This window comes from Balaenoptera borealis, assembly GCF_965194805.1.
Source record: "Balaenoptera borealis genome assembly, contig: HAP1_SCAFFOLD_375, whole genome shotgun sequence".
In the NCBI taxonomy this organism is placed as follows: Eukaryota; Metazoa; Chordata; class Mammalia; order Artiodactyla; family Balaenopteridae; genus Balaenoptera; species Balaenoptera borealis.
Window position 1 is genome coordinate 61762 of NW_028123818.1, and position 21908 is coordinate 83669.

The 21908-nt window shown below is 34.9% G+C and overlaps 1 protein-coding gene across 1 annotated transcript in view; it reads left to right on the top strand.

Moving 5' to 3' along the window:
- Positions 1 to 1617: 1617 nt before the first annotated feature.
- Positions 1618 to 21908, top strand: part of LOC309621384 (testis-expressed protein 13A-like) — a 197508-nt gene continuing 177217 nt past the window's right edge. The window contains exon 1 of the mRNA XM_082408895.1: positions 1618 to 15276. Coding sequence (XP_082265021.1) covers positions 7861 to 8928 — 1068 coding nt within the window. The 5' untranslated portion in view covers positions 1618 to 7860 and the 3' untranslated portion in view covers positions 8929 to 15276. The remainder of the gene's footprint in view (positions 15277 to 21908) is intronic.

A 21908-nucleotide genomic window follows, 5' to 3' on the forward strand; every position in this document is an offset into this window, starting at 1 on the left:
GGGAAGCCATGGGCCTTAATGAGATTCCCTAGGTAATAAGTATAAATAGAGAAGAAAAATCTTGAAGCATTCCAAGGTTTAGATAACTGTTAGCTATTTTTATCCTAATCTGTTTTTAAACCTTCACAAGTTTTTTATATTCTCAATAGTTATTTAAATTTATCATAACACCTCCCAAGTTTTATTAATCATTGCTTATTCCTTTTTTATTGTGAAATAAAACATAAATCTAGAAAAGTACATGAAATATACATTTACAGTTTAATGAATAATTATAAAATGAACATCCAAGAAACCACCGCAGGTCAAGAAATAGAAAATTTCCAGCACCCCTGAAGTCCTCTGCATGTTCTACTCTCATCAGAACTCCATCTCTTCCCCTGACAAACTCTTCTGACTTTTGTGATAATAGTTTCCTTGCTTTCCTTTATAGTTTGGTTACCAATGTATGTATCCCTAAATAATATTCATTTAGTCAAAACATATGGCATATGTTTACATTCAAGAAACCATCACCGCAGTCAAGATAATGAACATTTCTTTACCCCCAAATATTTTGTATGTTTTTGTAATACCTCCCTCCAGTACTTCCCTGTTCTTACTTCCACTTATCTGCCTTCTGCTACTATAGATTAGTTTTCATTTTCTAGAATTTTATATAAATGGAATAATTCAGCATTAACTCTCTTTTTTGTCTGGCTTCTTTCATTGAGCATAATTATTTTGAGATCCACCCATGTTATTGTATATATCATATTGTAGTGTGTCTTCATTCCCTTTTATTATTCAGTAGTATTCCGTGGTATGGATGGACTACAGTTAATCTGTTCACCTGTTGATGGATATTTGGGTTGTTTCCAGTTTGGGCTATCACAAATAAAGCTATTATAAATATTCGTGGACAAATCTTTGCATAGGCATATATCTTCCTAACTAGTTCTTACATAGATATCTGGGAATAGAATGGCTGGATCATTTAATAGGTGTATGTTTAACTTTTAAGAAACTACCAAACTGCTTTCCCACAAAGAGTGTATGAGAGTTCTTGTCCCTCCAAGTCTCTCCGATAATTTGTATGGTTAGTCTTTTGAATTTTATCCATTTTAATACGTGTGAAGTAGAATCTCATTCTGGTTTTGATTTGCATTTCCCTAATGATAATGATGTTAAACATCATTTCATACGCTTATTTGTCTTCCAAATATCTTATTTGGTAAAGTGTTCAAATATTTTTCCATTTGTTAATTGAGGTGTTTATTTTTTATTACTGAATTTTGAGAGTTTTTATATACTCTGGATACACATACTTTACATTCAGATGTATTATTTGCAGGTGGATTTTTTCTCTTCTGCTCTCTCAAAACAAGGTAGCCCTTCAATTGTTCTGGCTTTCTTCAGAAGATTCTACAAATTTTAGTTCTAAATCCTGTGTTCCTCAGTTCCAAAGTTTTCTCTCCTGCCTCCAAGTAGTAATTTTTGAAATCCAAGCCACTTTAAAAAAAACCAGATGGACCTTCCTCCTTGCAATATCCCACTCTGAGCAGCCAAAGCTTGAGCTCTGCTTGCATCATTTTTTTTTTTTTCACGTTTTCTCTTTGTATTGCCAGCCCCTGCTCCCACCTCACTTACTTTCTTGCAACCTTTAGCTATTTATATAAAAGGATGTTTGCTACACTTAATCCAATATTTCTAGGATTTACTGATGACAGTGAAGCCAGCCATAGCCATGAACTGTTTATGGAAAGGCACACCAAACCCTTCACAATACAACACTTGCTGCTTATTAGTTTGCCTGTTAATTGTTTTATAAATATTGAATTGATTTGAAATTCTAAGACAGAGGAATTTGGACTCGATACAATAGTTGACAGGGAGAAAATACGGGTTCCCCAAAAAGGAAGAAGAACGTGATTAGGCCACCACGATCTCTCATCTGGAATATTGCCATAGCCTCTTGTAACTGGCCTCCTAAATTCTGCCCTTGCCACCTACCATCTATTCTCCAAACAGCAACGTGTGATTGATTTAAGATTTAAATCAAATGATGTCACTCCTTTGTTAAAAGCCATACAATGTCTTTTCGTCTCCTGATAATAAGACAAAATCCTAACAATGACCTAAAAAGTCCCTACATGATCTGATCCCTGCCATCTTTCTTACCACATTTGCTAATACACTTTTACTCTCATTCCACTTCAACCATATTGTATTTCAGTTATTTTTTTCCCCTCAACTTTATTGAGAAATAATTGACAAATATAATTGTATATTTTTAAAGGATACAACATGATGATTTTATATATTTATATTTATATATTTGTATTTTTATTGTGTATATTTATACAAATGATCACTAAGATCAAGATAATTTTAACATATCCATCACCTCACAGACTTAAGTCTTTTTTTGTGCGTGTGTGGTGAGAATGCTTAAGATCCAGTCTCAGCAATTTTCAAGTATACAATACTGTATTATTAACTATAGTCACCATGCTGTACGTTACCCTCAAAAGTTATTCTTCTTACAACTGAAAGTTTGCGCCCTTTGATCTATAAAGTTCCTGAACATACCAAGCATATACTTGACTAAGAGCATTTGCATTTTCTCTTCTCTACAATGAATACTTCTCCCTCATATAGCTGTCCTGAATTAACTATTTAAACTTTATTAATACTGATAAAACATAGGAACTATATGATTCCAGTAGAGATATTGCTCATTCTTAAAGAAAGTTAATCTTTCAAGACTGAAAAGTTAGACTTAAAAAATACTTTACTGAGATATAATTTGCATATAAAATTTACCCATTTTCAGTGTACAGTTCAACAATTTTTCGTAAATATACTGAGTTGTTTAACCATCACTAAAATCCAGTTTTAGAACTTTCTCCTCATCCCAGTAAGATCCTTTGTGCTATTTGTAGTCAGTTCCTGTTTCCAGTCTCAACCCCAGGCAACACTGGTCTACTTTCTTTTTCTTTTTCTTTTTTTGGATGAAGACCAAAAGTATATTTTTTATTATAAATCACAATATCACAGGCATGCACAGGAGGAGGCAGGAATTGTTGGGAACCACTGTAGAGGCCGTCTACCACATCTTCCTACAGATTAACTGCTAAACAGCTACCCAAGTGATCCAGTTAAAATGTAAATCAATCATAACATGATCCTGCTCAAACACTCCAATGGCTGCCCATCACTGATCTACTTTCTGATATTAACGATTCTTATAAATGGAATCATACAACATGTGGCCCTTTGTGACTGGCTTCTTGCACCTAATGTTTTTGCGTTTTATCCATGTTGCAGAAAGTATGAGTATTTTATAAAATGTTGTTATTGACACCCTTAGCCTCAGTTTCCATTTATTCATTAATTCTACTATTTTTCTTTATTTTGATTCATGGATTTCTGCTTTGGTGACTAAATTTTTTTAAATATTTTCCTTAGCTTTATTTTGCTGTTTTTCTAGTTTCTTTAGCTTAAAGATTAGCTAATTTATTTACATTTTCTTGTTTTATAACAAAGGCCTTTAATTATACCAAAACCTTCTGAATAGAGTTTTGTTGTATCACAAAATTAATTGTCCCTATTTTCTAATAACATACACTTTCAGTTTTGATTTGCTTTTTGACTCCATATTTTCTAAAGATCAATTTACAATTTTTTCAAAGTTTGTTTTTTTTAACATTCAACTTCCAGTTTTTTTGTACTTTAGTCATAGCACTCAACTATTATAATTTCAGCTACACTGAGGAGTTTGAGCTATCTACTTTAAAAGTACAGTTAAAAATACCATATTTGCATTTGAACTGAATATGTATTCTCAATGGTAATATGCAAAGTTTAATATGTTTTTTAAAGTTTAACCTATTAATTTTATTATTCAATTTCCCATAGGTGGTCTGTCAATCAGTCTTCTTTTCTCTTCTTCTACCTATTTTTATAAATGAAAAAAAAGCAAAGCTCTACAAAAAATATCAAAACATCCATGTGCCTATCATCAAGATTTGATAATTATCACATATTTTCATATTCACTTAAACATAATTTTAATGACAGAACATAGACTTGAGATCCCCTTTGCCACCTCCAGTTCTAATTCCCTCCTTCCTACACAGAAGAAGAAATTATCAAGAATTATTATGTATCCTTCACACCCATTTAAAAATACTCTCGTGCGTTAGGTTTGTATTCTTTGACCACATATATACATACATAATTATGTATGTATTTTCTTTAATTTGATATATGTGGTATCATGATCTGAAGCTCTGAAAAGTCTTTGATTTCCCTCCAAATTACATTATTTGAGATCTATGTGGATTTTCATCACGTTAGTTACCTATTATTGTTCTTTAGTATTTCATGGTATGCATATATCTTATTATTATACATGAATTCCATTGATACGTGTTTAGATTGCTTCCAGTTTTATCTATAACCAAAAAATGTTGAAATAAACCTATAGGTGCATCTTTCATTTTGCACAGGTGAGAATACTTATAGGTAAATAGTTGATATATCTAGAAGTGGTATGCACATTTACAATTTTACTGGTTATATCTGAATTACTTTTCTTAATTGTTTACCAGTTTATACTACATCTAGCAACATATGAACATTTTCCTTTCCCCTGATCTTTACCAATATTTGATATAGTCATACTTCTTTAATATTGTCAATCTACTTGCATTGAAATGATACCATAGTACTGTTCCCTGAATACTACTAAAATTGAGCATCTTCTCAAATGCCTATTGGTCATTTATAAAGACACTTTTATTTCCTATTGCTGTGTTATTATTTATGTTTATCTTTTTATTACAAACTTGTAAGAATATATTATATATTTGGTATACTAATTTGTTGTAAGTTTGGCTGGTTGCAAATATCACCTTGTAATTTCTAGCTTGATTTGCTGTTTTTTATACAGATTTTTAAAACATACGACCTAGTAAATTTATGAAACTTTTCCTTCATGGCTCTTGCTTTTTGTGTCTTGTTTAAGGAGTTCTTACTCAATGTTACAATTATTTTATTTGTCTGTTTTCTTTGATACCTTTCAGAGTCTTGATTTTGACATTCATCTCTATGTCAGGTATGAGTGTAAGGTAGGGATCTAATTTTTAAAATGTAAAGAAACCTAAGTGAACATATATGTACTCATCACATAGTATCCACAGTTATCAATAGCTGGCCAATGCTTTTTAACATATACCCCCAAAATTTGGGGGAGAAGGCTGGAATATTTTAAAGCAAATTCCAGACATCATGTCATTTCATGCATCTCTAGCTGAAGACATTTTTAAAACATAGCAACAATAGCATTGTAGATGAATAAACAACAGCATTGTTGCTATGTTTAAAAAATCTTTAATATCATCTAATACTGAATCCATATTCAATCCTGTGTATTGAATCCTATGTATTTAAATTTCCCAATTATCTCAAAATTGCTTCTTATTTTATATTTATTCAGGTTAGGATTCAAATGAGGTCAAGGTCCACATATGCATTTGTCTGTTATTTGTCCAAGTCACTCTTCCCAATTTTATTTTTATGCCATTGATTTGTTGGAAAACTGGGCAGTTTACCTATGAAATAACTTATATTCAGCATTTGACTGCTTCCTCATCTTAGTGCTTAACTTCATCCTTCTCTGTTTCCTATAATCTCCTAGTTATGATTAGATTCAATTTCAAATCAATTTCAATTTTCTGTGGCACAACACAGGTGCTGTTGTGTGCTTCTTATTACATAATATTATGAGGTACATAACATCTGCATTTCTCATTTTTAATGATGTGGAGTTTGATCAGTGTGTTTAGATGGTGTCAATCTGGTCTTCGCAGTATAAACTTCCCTCATCCAACTTTCACCTACTGGTTCTGGCATATGTTGGGTAATAGCCTGAATCTATTATTTCATTCGAGGTTGCAAATTGGTGATTTTCTAATCTTATTCCTTCTGTATTTATTAGCTGGAATTCTCGTATAAGGGGAATTTCCCCCTTTGACTATTTGATTACTCTAAAATACAGTTTACACAAGAAAGATAGGCTAAGCGATAGATTTTTAAAACTTTACTAATGTTCAGAATAATGGGTTGATATTGTAGTAACATACATTGCTGACCAATGAAGTTTTTACTTTTTAAATATTGCTCTAAGCACACTTAAAAAAACCTGATATGTTTTAATCATTTTCAGACATTTTTCCATCTTTAGCTAGTCAGAGCCCCTTTAATTGGCCTTATGTATTCTTTGACATGACCCCGCTAGACCTTGATAATTTCCTGGTCTGGCACAATTAGACATCTCCAGCTCACCTGTTTCAATTCCTTCTCAAGACTGGATAGATCCTTGATAATGACAGTAAACAACCACAGGTGACCAAGTAATAGTTCCAATCCTAGCTACCATGTGGCATGTGGTATTTTTCTAGAGCAGATCAATAATACCTCGTTTACATGGTATGATTTTGGAGAATGCATTCTTTTCTCTCTCAATTACAAACTGTCTATGTTCCCCTCCAATGGAAACAATGTACCTTTATATATTTAATCATAGTACGTCAACATGCATAGTCATACATAGTTTTTGAAAAGTTCTGGATAATATGGATATCCCATAAGAACATTATATAGATCCATTACATTGATGCTATTACGCTGTTCACGCTGGGTGAACAAGAGCATGTTAGAAGCCTTAATAAGACAGCTGAGCAGCTCTTTTCTGAGTTCTGAATTTTATTTTCCACGGGCTTATCTGAACTCGAGTGCTCAAAATGACGCTAGAAAATCGGCCTCTGCAGTTTGGGGATTATGTCTTATTGATGTTTGTATCTCCTTACCACGCAACACAATGCCTGGCTCTAAAAAAAAATAGTTAATAAAAGGTTTTTTTATTATTATAAGTTATAAAGTTCAAATTTTATACTACATGAATGAAATCCTAATTGGTAAAACGGGGATTTGTACAGTGTGAGCAAGTTTACGTAAACTATGATATACATCAATCAAAAACAGTTACTGTGAAAAAAAAAATAGTTACTGTGGGAGGGAGGGAGACGCAAGAGGGAAGAGCTATGGGGATATATGTATATGTATAACTGATTCACTTTGTTATAAAGCAGAAACTAACACACCATTGTAAAGCAATTAAACTCCCATAAACATGTTAAAATAAATAAATAAAACATAAAGAAAGCCCGAACGCAGCAACAAAAACCAAAAAAAAAAAAAAAAATAGTTACTGTGTTTCTGCTGTGTGTAATAGGTACCAATGGTAAAAGGCTATGCCTGCTCTCAAATATTTTGAAAACTGGTTGCAGCATGATGTAACACAACATACTTACCAAATACTTAGTATGCGTCTGTATTCACTGGGAGACTGACCAGCCTGGGATAAAACAGATTGTTACTTTTTTTTTTCGGCTGTGTTGTGGGTCTTCGCCGCCTCTCGTTGCGGAGCACGAGCTCCAGACGCACATGCTCAGTAGTAGCTGTGGTGCACGGGCTTAGTTACTCCTTGGAATGTGGGATCTTCCCAGACCAGGGATCGAACGCGTCTTCCCTGCAATGGCAGGCAGACTCTCAACCATTGCGCCACCAGCGCAGCCCTATAATCTCTGTATCCACTTCTTAATGGTGAACTCCACTGACTTCCTCAAGCTTTACGCTAACCTAGCTCTTAAGTAGCTGACTCTACTGACGGTTGGTAACCCTCACAGCACAAGGGGGAGCTCTACTTCCCGTAAAGACAGGATGACTGTTGAGTGGAAAGGTCAAGGTCAGAGGTCACATCCTGTTACCATGTGCTTTCCGAGGTAAGATACGTCACAGAGTGCTTTACTTAGAATGGCTGTAAATTTTAATGACCCAGCCTGTGGCTTCTATCAGAGGGAGGTTGTAGATTTCTTAAATCAGCAAATACTTCAAAATGAAGTCAGTTCCTACTTCTACTCGTTGTGCAAGAGCAAGTCTTGGGGGGATATGGAGAAGAAGTTGAGGGACATTGTGACTAACTCAGCTATATCGGGACGCCTCAAGGAGGCGTGTGCCTGGAGCTCCCTGGCCCTAGCAGTGCGGTTTGCTGAGAGGCAGAAGTCGGAGGATGCAGAAAAGGTAAAAAAGCTCCAGGATCAGCTCGAGGAGCAGAAGCTTCTCACAAAAGCCTTGAGGGGGACGGTGAGTAAACTCAGGGGGATGCAAAAGAGGGAAAAGGAGAAAGCCCAGTCCCAACTTCAACAAAGTCTCACAATGCTTCATGAAATAGAGGAAGAGCGGAACTTACTCAGGAGTGAGCTTATTAGGGTGTTAAGCACTCAGTCTCGGCAGCAGGTCGGAACTCGGGGAGAGGAGAAGGAAAAGGAGGCACAGACGTCAGGGATGCCTACGTATTCTCATGGCACAGCAGATTGCTGGCTGAGGGGGAAGGCAGGGAAGGGATCAGACCAAGAGACCGCTGCTCTTTCTGAGATGGCTGCCGTAGGGGGAGAGGCAAAGAAGGAGAAAGTGTTTTCTCGATGGGGGAACGACGAGGGGGTAGCTAATTTTTCTTGCCCTCCGTTCTTGGGTGCCAGGGCCCAGGATCGTCAACTGCTACCCCTTAATGTCTCTCAGTTCTCTAATTCATCCCCGCCTACAGTTCCTCTCGCAGGAGCAAGAGCTGACGCTGCAGCAGCCCCTCCTGTGAGAAATTCTAGAACTAGGTGGGACGTAAGGCAGAGCCATACCAGGAAGTTCTCACCTGGCTTCTCTCACTTTGCAAGACGTACCATCAGGCGCAGAATGGGAGACTGGGACTGTGCTTGGTGTCATTCGATGAATTTCTTATGGCGAAAGATGTGTTTTAAATGTAAAAAATCCTGTCACACAAGGGAAATAGAGGCTCTGCCCCCAATCAGGGACCTCGCTGAATTCTAACAAATTCATTTCCTGACATCCTCTTCTGATTAGAAAGGGAACAAGAGCATGTTCTTGATTAGATATTATGTACAAACAGACAAGCAAAAAGGAATAAGATATCATGAAACAGCTAACATTTTACCTATTTACTTCCAGCTCTGACTATAACTACATATACGAGTTCTCATCATTGTAGTCAATAATTTTCTGATCAAAATAGAATCATTTTGAAAATTAAGTTTACAATTTGCTTTAAAATGTTCTTTACTTGATTTTCCAAAAGGTGGAAAATACAGGAAAAAAGTACAAATAAGAGAATAAAAATCACACAAAAGGCCGTCTCCTAGAAACAATCCTGAACTCAATTTTGCCCGTCTGCTGTTGGGAAGACAGACATACACACCCAAACGCACACGTACATGCATGCAGAAACATGTGACTTTTATTTCTAAAATGAGATCAAACTGACTATATATTTTGAGAATCTGCTTTAAAAAATTACATTCATTTAAATTTGGAAAATTCAGTGACACACACATGTACACATAAAATGCTAATCCAACCACCTGGAGAAAGTATCTTCCAATATTTAGTTGCATATATTTTCAACCATTTTTAGTTGTGTTGTGTGTATATATACATATATATATATATACACACACACACGTATGTTGCTATTATTAAACTCAACTCTTTTTTCTTATTTCTAAAGTAAAAAACTGAAGGTTAGAAACAGCAGAGAAGCAAAAAGAAGAAGATATGTTTTATGCATAATTTCATTATTCAGAAAACCATCATTTTTATCTATAAACAAATTTTTTTTTATTTTGTATATTTTAACATCAATGACATGTTAATAATAATGTTAAGCTAAGTATGTACATATTATTTAAAGTTTTTGATATGTGTGTAGTATATATAAAAATTAAAAATAACAAATAGATTTACTTTTAATGCTCCAATTCGTTTAATTAAAAAACATTTTTCCTGTTTATAAAACTAATATGGTTTTGTTTTAAAAATTTTTATAGTGTGTGAAAGGCACTAAGGAAAAACAAAATTCCCTTGTGAACTTTTCACTCAGATATAACTATTGTCATTATTTTGATGAAAATGCTCTTGTTTTTTGTTTTTTTGGGTTTTTTTTTTAATTGAATGAAAGAGTTTAAATTCTACAGTGCTTCACAATTTTCAAAAGTTTCACACACATAATTTCATATAATCCCATAATAACCCTTTTCTCCCCCCCACCCCTATATTGCCCCTCCCCCCTTCCCTCTCCCCATTGGTAACCACTAGTTTGCTCTCTGTATCTGTAAGTCTGCTTCTTTTTTGTTTTATTCACTATTTTGTTTTATTTTTTAGATTCTACGGTATAACTGATATCATATGGTATTTGTCTTTGACTTGTTTCACTTATCATAATACCCTCCAAATCTATCCATATTGCTACAAATGACAAAATTTCATTCTTTTTATGGCTAATATTCCATTGTGTATATATCCACATCTTCTTTATTAATCTGTCGATGGACATTTAGGTTGCTTCCATTCCTTGGCAATTGTAAATAATGCTACTATGAACATTGGGGTGCTTAACATTATTCCCTATCTTTTTTTGGGGGGGTACTATTTATTAGATTTGGCTATTCATTCCTTAAATGGGTTTGCTGGAGGTTAGTTTTTGCTGTTGTTTTTCTCTTTTTGGTCCATTCAAAGAATCTGCTCCTGATTTTATTTATCAGTTCTATTACTTATGTACTATCAACTTCTTTCATTCTTCTCCCATTCCTTCTGCTTTCTTGAGGATTTGTTGTTATTTTTGTTTGCATTCTAAGTTCTTGATTTTATGCTCAGTTCATTTATTTTCTTTGGTTTTTGTAATGTTTAAAAATGAGAAATTTCTGCAACTTGATCTTTTGGTCTTTGTACCATAAAATGTGTATTTTTGTGTATCTATACATATACATGTATATGTATATACATATACATATATTTGTATATATTTTTAAGTGCACATGTATATGTGTGTGTGTGTGTATATATATATACATATATATATATATATGTATATGTGTATATATATATATATATTTTTTTTTTTTCTTTCCCCCCTACTCTGGGATTGTAATCTGATGCTCCTAATTAAAATGGTAAAAATTGGGAGGGGGAAATTTTATTTGGTAAATTTTTAAACCATGTTTTGTGACTACATTTCAACCTTTGGTGGTTGTGCAACTACCACAGATGGCAAAATTGGGAGAACAAGCATGGTATTTTTAAATCCATGCAAAGATTAGGACATTTGCACAAAATTTTTCTATGGCAATAATTTTCGGAGTCTTCTGTGTTTATTTTAATAAGGAACAAAACCTTTTGCAATACATAAAAATGCTCCAATTGTTGTTTAAATGATTTTTAGGGAGTACTTAATGTAAGGTGAATATGTAAAATAACTAGAATATACTGTAATCCAATTTGTGCATTTTCAGACATCAATGTTATGAAAATATATAAGAACCTATAGAAATGAATCCACATGAACTTACTGCTTGGGGAGTTTAAAAGATGTAATAGTAAAAACTTTCTTGTATTGATTCTTGATGTGAATGTCATTGTGTTTTCTGGCATTTTAGGTTGCTTTGAGGAATTTTAAGATAATGAAACACTCTGGTAATGGATCAAATCTCTATATATCTAAAAGCCACTGAAACGTTAACATTCCCTACTCAAAATTTTATTGGAGGACAATAATTAGAATAGAATAGCATTAATAAAACAGTTGTGATGTGGAAAAGGCCTATTTTCAAAATTAAGTACTTAAATAAAGTGATACAAGTCTGCATTTTGGCCCATGAAAATGAAAATGAAGAACATTTTTAAAAGATCCTTGAAAGCCAGTAGTTTTCATATTGTCCTTTCAATTCATATGTATTAAAGAGTGTTAGGGGAATCTGTGATGTTAGATGATCTATGCTTTTAGATTCCCTACTCTTCCCTTGGAGGTAGGATTTCCAGGTAAAATACAGGATGTTCAGTTAAATTTGAATTTCAGATAAACAACAGGTTTTGTTTTAGTAAAAGTTATGTGCTAAATATTGCGTGTATTTGTATTTGCTAAGTCTGACAACATTACTTGGAGAAAGATTGGCATTTATTTTCCTTTTCAAGTAAAAATCGTATAGATTATTCTTGTAGAGAGGAGGATTTGGACCTTTACAATTTGGAGGAAATTCCAGGATCCACGGATGAAGAGCCAAAAAGAAGAAAAAGGAAACGGAAGCTTCTAAAGATTCGTCAACAAAATCTGAACGCACTGAGCTGGGTATGACAATATATAGCATGGTATGCCAATCATGATTGGTGAAAAGAGATTTGGAAAAGCTAGAGATAAATTGGAAATACGTGCTTTTGCCCTGGAAGTCTCTTGCTCTGTCACTGCAATAGCCTAAATGGTCTCTAAAATCGCCTTACCCGTTACCAGTAGTAGCGTTGTGGAAAAAGCTGTGCTGTACCCTAGCGCCCAGATTTTGGCTCCTTAAACTATTCTCCACTAAAAGGAACCAGGGCTCCTTGGAGGGTAGCTGGCACCAAATCTTGGGGCAGGAGAAAGCAAGATGAGCCTGGAACATCTTGCCATTTACAGAAAGTGAGAATGCTGACTGGGGGTACAAAGGACAAAGAGACCTGAGGAAGGCTCTTATCAGGCAGAGTGACATACTGAGTATTAAAAAACAGGCTTGCCTGAAGAAGCCTCTCACTGGGCAAAGAGTGAAAATTGAGCATCAAAAAAAGAAAACTAGCAAGAGTTGCGGCCAATTGGAACAGTTGAGTCCATTAAAAAAATGATAAATCCATAATGATACTAAAAATGTACAAGTAATGTGACGCATGCTAAAAGATGCTTGTAAGGCATACAAGAATGTCTAATATAGTCTATTGAAATGCTATATATTGATGAATCCAGCTTATGCAACTCCTACACTCAACTTTTTTGTCAGCAAAGAAGTTAATACAAGCGGTGGAGACATGGACTCTATGACTAATTAATATATAAAAAGTATTAGTTTCAACTTGGAGAGAGAAAGATGTGGTGGACTGCAAAGGCGAGCTTCACTTTGTAAGGAGATATAGAAGGACATATACAACAAGTAGGACTGATACTCTTCAGAATAACAATTTAGAATTTAGTTTTAGAATTTGAGATTCTGTTGAATTAGAGAGTTTGTAAAGGCTTTAAAGTATTCTGTATGTTATATTGATAGGAAGGAAATGTTATAAATTAGTGGATTTAAGATTTCTTGGTCAGTGAAATACATGAAGATACAAATAAGAAGGAGGATTCAAAATTGTTTCTATTTTTGTGCCCACATATTGAGCTTGCATACTCAAGAGTGTCTTTGAGTATGATATTTATCTGATATTTATCTAGCTGGTGTGACCATAGCTGCCATAAATAAACCAGTTATTGTGAATCCACACTGCCTCATGTGTTCTGTGCGTGGCTATTGCCACGTGGAAAGAAATCTTAGAGGGAACAGGGTAGGATCAGCATATTTGCACAACATCATTTCTCGTAAAAGCTGAACACCCATGAAATAATTTTCTCTGCCTGCTCCCTTCCCTCAAATATCATTAATTTATACTTTCGTTCGTGGCTAGTAACAGCAAGAAGGGACCATACTGTGATGTTTGTTGGGTTCTGAGATTACCAATTTATCTTGGGAAACCGTGGGATTTGACCCTTAGGTTGTAAATTTATTGAAAGATCTTCTTTTATTGGGAAATCAGCTGATTTATCTATAATTTTGCAGGCATGGGGCCAGTGTTGGGATATTTTAATGTCCTAGTAAGTAAAGCATTTAGACACATTCACTAGTTTTTGCATTCTAGAAACAAACCTTTGGTCGTGATATATTCTTTGATGCACTGATAGCTTTGATTTTTAACATTTTGTTTATAATTTTTGCAACTGCTTTAAAAAGTCAGATAGGTCTGCATTTTTAAAAAATGATTCTCTTATTGTTTATAGTTTACAGTAAAGTCTTACGGGGTTTTCAGTTATACAATATATCAACCGCAGATAGTGATACTTTTGCTTTCTCCTTCTAAATTTTTATACCTGTAATTTCTTTTTCCTTTTTGCCACATTGGCTAATACTTTAAATATAATGTTAAAAATATTAAATAGCAATGATGACGATGCACATTCTTGCCCCTTTCTTGAGTGAAGTGCAAATAACTCCAATGGTTTACTTTCACTATGATACTAATATTTATATATATACATAGACATTATATATGCAATATATTTACATATGCATATGTGCACATATATACACACATGCACATACATGTGTATATATACATATATGTGTGTGTGCATATACTGATATATGTGCATAAAATATATATTTATATATGTTATACATGAATATTATATATGTATTTTCCATATAATAAGTTCTGCATTTTTTAGACTACCTTTATGATGTGCTGGTATTAAGGCTATGTTAGCTGCATTAAATAAATTTGGAAGCTTACCATCATGTACTATACTCTAATAGTGCAATTTTTCATTTAAATTATGTTCTTCTGAATAGGTTATTCATTAATATGTTCCATAGAGCAAAATTATACAGAAAGGCAACATTAAGAAGTCTCACTATCAGCCTGTCCCTATCTATTCCTTTCCTACTGCACCCTGCAGACCCTCTAGATAGATACATCTGTTTTATGAATGTGTTCAGTGTTCCTTTATGCAAATACACTCAAATACAAATATGTATTCTAATTTCCACCACTTCTTACACAAAAGGTAGCATCTGTACGGCTTAAAATGATTATTTTTGTTATTTAATAAGTAATGGGAATCATTTAATATCAATACAGAGAAATCTTCCTCACTTTTTAACCTGCATAATATTCGATCGTGTGGTTGTACTACACCTAGTGATGAATACTAATTGTTCTCAGTATTTGGTTATGATGAATAATGCTTCAAAGAATAGCCTTATACATATGGCATTTCTTGCTTGTGTAGGCATACCAACAGGATAAATTCCCTGAAATAAGAATCCTGAATCAACAAGCAAAACCTTTGTAATTTTGGTAGCTGCTGCTAAATTCCCCTCTATAGGCATTGAATCATTTTGCATTCCCAAAAGTAATGTATTATACATATGTAGGAAACACTCTTATGCTTACCAGGGGGGAAAGGGGAGAGGAATAAATTGGGAGATTGGGATTGACATATACACACTACTATTATATAAAATAGACAACTAACAAGGACCTACTGTACAGCACAGGGAACTCTACTCAGTACTCTGTAATGACCTATATGGGAAAAGAATCTAAAAAAGAGTGGATATATGTATATGTATAACTGATTCACTTTGTTGTACACCTGAAACTAACACGACATTGTAAATCAACTATACTCCAATAAAATTTTTTTTAAAAAGCAATGTATTATAAGAGTGCCGGTTTTCCCACAGCCCAGAAAGTGATGAGGGAGTTCCATCAGTTTTCATGAAAGGTATTCTAGGTGCTGCTCTGCAGCTGTTGCTGCAGTTGCTAAGGAGATAAATGGCACAGTTTCTAACCAGGTATTCTTCCTCCTGGGCCTGAGCAGAATAAGAAAATTTAAAAAGATGAGGGAGATGCTTTGTACATAAATAGGACACTTTTCTCACACTGTGGGAGCAAGGGAGTAGAGATGTGCTTTGTCAGAAGTTTAATTTACCTGTGGAAAGAAAAGATTGGAAATCAGTTGGACCCTGTAGTGAACAATTTTATAGAGAAATGATATATAGAGGTGATATATAGAGAGTGTTAAGCATTTTCTGTTATTTACAGTGTTTGCAACTTTTCTCTGATAAACATTTTATAACCGCTTTCTTTGTTGGGCTACATTAGATAATTGAGCATAGATGAAGATGGGAAATAGACTAGGTTACTTTTTTGGCCTAATTAGTATTAAGAATGTACATTTCACTGATGTTTCCACTTTGATGTGTATATGTCCTTAGTGAATATACTGTGGCAGGATTCAGGCATGTAGGATCTGACCAAACATCTATTTCATTACAAGGTATGACCAAGAAGGGTCACCCCTCTTTCTTCTTGGAACTCTCTCTTCTTGGCTGTGGATCTACTTTTCTTTCCAGGTTTTCCTGTACTCTGACAGCTCAGTTTCTGTCTCTTCCTCTGATTCTTCTTCCTCTAACCCCTTTCTAGATATTTACAGACTCTGGGTTTTTCAAGCTTCTTCTCTTCTCACTCTGTACTTTCTCTGGGAATGGTTTCATCCCCTGTCCTGCATTTGAATCCTAAATGCTGTGTCTGTAGGTGTCTCTCCAAACCTGTTTATCAAGCTAGATGTACCACAACCTGTCCCAAACTGCATTCACTAACCCTTTCAACTTGGTTCTTTTTTTAAAAAAAATTGAAGTATAGTCGATTTACAATGTTTCAGGTGTACAGCAAAGTAATTCAGCTGTGTGTGTGTGTGTGTGTGTGCATACTTTTTTTTTTGCCCGCACCCATGAAGCATGAGGGATCTTCCCCGACCAGGGATTGAACCAGTGCCCCCTGCAGTGGAAGTATGGAGTCCTAACCACTGGACGGCCAGGGAATTCCCTCTGCATTTTAATTTAATTATATCTGCAAATTCCCCTTTGCCATGCAACAGATATCAGGGATTAGGATGTGAACATCTTTGATGAGCCATTATTCTGCCTACCATACAATGAAAGGTGAGACGTTTCACCTTTGTGATTTGTGAGAGAAAGTATAAAGTATAGGACTTGGTAACTAACTAACTTACTAGTGTATAGAGTGAGGCATGGCTCAGAATTATAAAAATGGGACAAGGAGAGTGGTGGTATCATTCCATAAGCCAAATCTGCCCAAATGGAGGATACTATAGTTTGAGGCCATTAAACTTTTCAGACAGTTGTGTTTGAAATTATAGCACGTGGCGATGTCCTGCTGACTGTTAGAGGTGGTATTTGTCCCTATTACCTGTGACACTGATTGCATAAAATTGAATGCTGGATTTTCTCTAGTATTAGTCTGTATGTCAAAGCTACATTTAACTAAGAAGTAGAAGACATGATTTTTTTCTTGGGACTGGCTACGTATTAGATAAACATTTCTCTGTTTGCAAGACCTGGCCCTCAGCCTTGTAGATTCAAAAATCAGACACTCCTTTTCATGTGTTTGTTGGCAATCTGTATATCTTCTTTGGAGAAATGTCTATTTAGGTCTTCTGCCCATTTTTGGATTGGGTTGTTTGTTTTTTTGATATTGAGCTGCATGAGCTGCCTGTATAGTTTGGAGATTAATCCTTTGTCAGTTGCTTATTTGTAGTGAGGTGGATGGACCTAGACTCTGTCATACAGAGTGAAGTAAGTCAGAAAGAGAAAAACAAATACCGTATGCTAACACATATATATGGAATCTAAAAAAAAAACAGGTTCTGATGAACCTAGGGGCAGGACAGGAATAAAGACACAGACGTAGAGAATGGGCTTGAGGACACGGGTAGGGGAAAGGGTAAGCTGGGACGAAGTGAGAGAGTAACATTGACATATATACACTACCAAATGTAAAATAGATAGCTAGTGGGAAGCAGCTGCATAGCACAGGGAGATCAGCTTGGTGCTTTGCGACCACCTAGAGGGGTGGGATAAGGAGGGTGGGAGGGAGACGCAAGAGGGAGGGGATATGGGGATATACGTATGCATATAGCTGATTCACTTTGTTATACAGCAGAAACTAACACAACATTGTAAAGCAATTATACTTCAATAAAGATGTTAAAAAAAAATCAGACACTCCTTTATCTGTGGTCTGAGTTCATTCTTTTCTACTAGGTTCTCTGATTGTATTCCTCAGTTTTCTTTTATCTCTATTACTTAAGTAATATTATTGATACATTGTTGATGTGTTAAAGTCAATAATTTTTGCTCTTATTACCTGTATTGCTGAAGTTGGAAGCCAAACCTGTGATAGACTATCCAGATTCAGCAGCAAGGAAATGTTGGATGAGTAATTTACCAAATGGTACAGCAATGTTTAACAGAGTTCCTGCTTTCCACAAAGTGAGCAAACTTTTATTTTTGTCTTTTCGCCAACTGAATTTAGCCTTTGATAAAATTCTGGCTTCTTTGCTTTAGCTTCTGTTTGAACCCCAGGTTGTATTTGTCAAAACAGTCCTCAGAAGGATGCTAGCCTTTGAGTATCAAATTTCAAAGTTCTGCTGGCCCAGTATCAATTCCCTTGCTTTAGAATGGATTGTCGTACCAGAAGAAAGCTGAATTAAATGGCATTGGCCCTGCCTAAGAGAGCAGATAGCTCCTTAAGCAAGAGTCTATCTTTTCTCACTTTCCCCTACATCCCAAGGCCCCATGTTCTGCTTTCTCCAGTATTCCCTATTTAAATTAATGGCATCAACATTCATAAGAGTTTTTCTTTTCTCCATTTATCCCACTCCTAGGTTTAATCAATCACCTAGTCTAGCTGATTTTACCTTCAAAATATACGGTAACTATGTGAGGTTATGGATATGCTAATTAGCATAATTGTGGTGATTATTTCACGATGCATATGTATATCAAGTCATCAAGTTGTACATCTTAAATATATACAATTTTTATTTGTCAATTACACGTCGATAAACTAGAAAAAGTTATAAGTAAATAAATATGTATATACACAAATACATACATAAATACACTTCTTACCATGTAATTCTCTTGCTTGATATCATTCAGTAACACCCCTTCACCTACAGGGAGTATACAATTTGAGAGTCCCTAGCATAATTTGCAGTGTCATTTATGTCCTGAGTACCTCTGCAGGACATGTCACACCACAATTGTATAAGCCTGCGTACTTTATATAGTTTTTGATCTTTAGTCTTTTTATTCTCTCTCTGTCTGTAGTGTCTTTACCTATTTCAACTGAACAATTCCTAACAGTATTTGAAGATTCAGTGAAGGCACCACCAAGAAGCCTTGCATGACTGCCTCTTCCAGCTAAATCTAGTAGATTTCCCTCTACTGAATTACTGTAGTACCTGGCGCTTACCTTTATTCCAGCGCTTAACATGTTAACACAGGATAACTGTTTAGATGACTGCTTTTCTCCTTGAAGGAAGGATAAATAGTCTCTTCATCTCCATTTCTGCAATGCATAAAGGACTCCCTGGCACATGTATACATTCAGTTAAATGTTTGACAAATGAATGAGTAATATAATGAATGTATTTAATGGAACTTCATTTACAGTTCTAAAGTATATGATAAAGGATAGCTGTTGAACTGGGGAAAAGAGGAATACCAAAGGCCCAGATGATAACAATAATGATGAAACTAGACCAGCTAATGAAATACCTTATTATGCCAATATAATTACTCAGAGCTGTAGCAATTTCAGGCAGATTCAAGTATATATTGACTGATTGAGGGGGCTCAAGGGACAGTTTGATTGTGAATTCATCCTCTTCTTTAAATATACTTCATACTGGCTTAAATAACTTCAACTAAGAGCCCCACAGTGTGGCATGCATGATGTCAGGCCAGGAGTCTGCTTCCATTTGTTCTGGATTCTGCTGAGCACTAATCAAAGGTGATCCTAATTGATGATGAAGACTCTTGATGTCAAGAACACAGTGTAACACTGAGTACTTAAGCTATTAAACATCCATCATACCTCAATCAATTGGGCTGCAGTTGGCTATTAAAGTATGTCTTCTGATAATTTCACTTATAGCAGCAGGAAGCCTTCTGTTCTGCGTTTGAAATAGTATTGTTTGAAATGATGGCATTTAATAAGCTAGAATACCAAAAGAACTTGGCTTGGAATTCAATAACGCTTAGTATGAATAACATAAATCCAAATGTCTAATAGGGTTCAGTGTCAATTCATTAACGTTGTACAGCATAATAATTCCTGATAGCATTTCAGATCCATATTTAAGGTCAATGCAGCACAACAGAAAGTTTGGGTTTTACCCATGGAATGATTTTGAGTGATTCAACAATATTCTGTACCTGTGACTATACAATGGCATGGAATAGATCATAAAGTTATATCACATATTTTCCATCAGCACCCTGACCACCTGCTTCTCAGATGTGGGCAGCTCATCAGGATGACTGAAATAATATGGTGGTCTCTATCTCATTTTGTTTCCTATCAGGCAAGTATTTATCTATTTTTGCTTTCGGTTCTAAAGCTAAGCCGTCATCCTATAGTGCTAAAAACAGCACCATTCACTATCCATGCACCTCAAACACTGACTAGAATAACTGAACACATTGTGGAGGATTGGTGGGTGTTGTCCTTATGCAAATTTTAGGCTCTTTCCCTGAGTTCTTAATTTCTCTTGCCTGATTATTAAAAGCAAAATAATCATATGAAAGCCAGTGCTCTAAGCTAGGAGCAAGTGCTTAACTATCTCAATAGGCATGTTAGATGTTAGGAGATCAAATTGTTAAGAGGCACATTTTTAAACACAGATGAAAGCACATTATTATTTTTTCACATGACTTTTATTATCAAATTCTTAAATGTTATTTGTCATGTTTATGACTAAAGGACTAGAATCCAGAAAACAAAAATGCTTTCTAAAACTAAATACCTTGGTTAACTCTGCTGATAGATGCCTCCTAGTATGTAACATAAGACTATGACATTTTCTTATTTTACCTCTTGTGGGAACCTTAAAAACATAACACTGGAATTTATAAGGACCTTAGCTATAAAGCGACAAGAAAGTGCTTTTAGGTCTACTCTAATGTGGAGGTGTATTTTTCTTTTCCCTGAATATTCTGGGGGAAATTATCACCTTAGAGTGAAAAGTATGGTGAATTTGGATTACAGCAACCTGATTCTTGTCCCCAGTTTGTTGTTCTCTCACCCCTGAGAAACTAGAGAACGTCATTTAAATTCTGTCAACCTCTGTTATTCATCCTTAAAATGAAGAGACTGGGCTATTTCTTATTATAAAACTCAAGAAATATTTGTTGACATAAATGAATAAATTTATGAACAGATCTAATAATGATATGTAAAGTCCATTCTTTCCAGGATGATCTGTGGTTCTCTAGTTAGTCCTTTCATTGAACTTAACCAAGCAGAAGCTAAAACTTGTTATGAATGCTATCAGAGGAATTGTTGCATTGGACATAGGTTGAACTGGAGATCTCTTAGATTTCTTCTACCTCTGCTAATCTATGGTGCTATTTACATACAAGACACTGTTCTTGGAGCTATTGTTAAACCATCCTGGTCAAAACTGTAGAAGGAGAGAGAGCACTCAAATGACATATAATATGAAAAAAAAAAAAAATTAGCCTCACAAATAATTACAGAAAAATAAGTTGAAAAAATAACATGATATGACTTTTTGCCTAGCAAATTGGCATAGAGTTAACAATAAAATTATAGTATTGGCAAAGGTGTTAGGTACTCTCATATACTCCTTGTGGGAGTATAATTTGATCCAGATTTTCTGAAGGCTCTTCATCTGGTTGGCTGCTTCTTATGCTTCAGGTTTCAGCCTAGAAGGTAATTCATCAGACTTTCCTTGACCACAGAAGTAGATTCACCTTCATCCCCCACTCCACACCATCCCTGCCAATTTTTCCCTTCATAGCATGTATTGCAATTTACAATTATAACATTTATTTGTGTTTTTACTGACATATCAGTCAAGACTCAAGATTCAAGGGAAAGAATCAATAAGAGTTTGTGTGTGTATCTCCTATTATGTATATATATACATATATGTATAGATGTATGTACACATACACACATATATGTGTATGCATATATCTATTTAGAGAAATTTGTTTTAAGGAATTGGCTCACATGACTGTGGACGGCTGGCAAGTTTGAAATCTTTAGGGCAAGCCAATAGGCTGGAATCCAGGCAGGAGCTGATGCTATAGTTCTGAGGTGGAATTTCTTCTTCTCCAGGAACC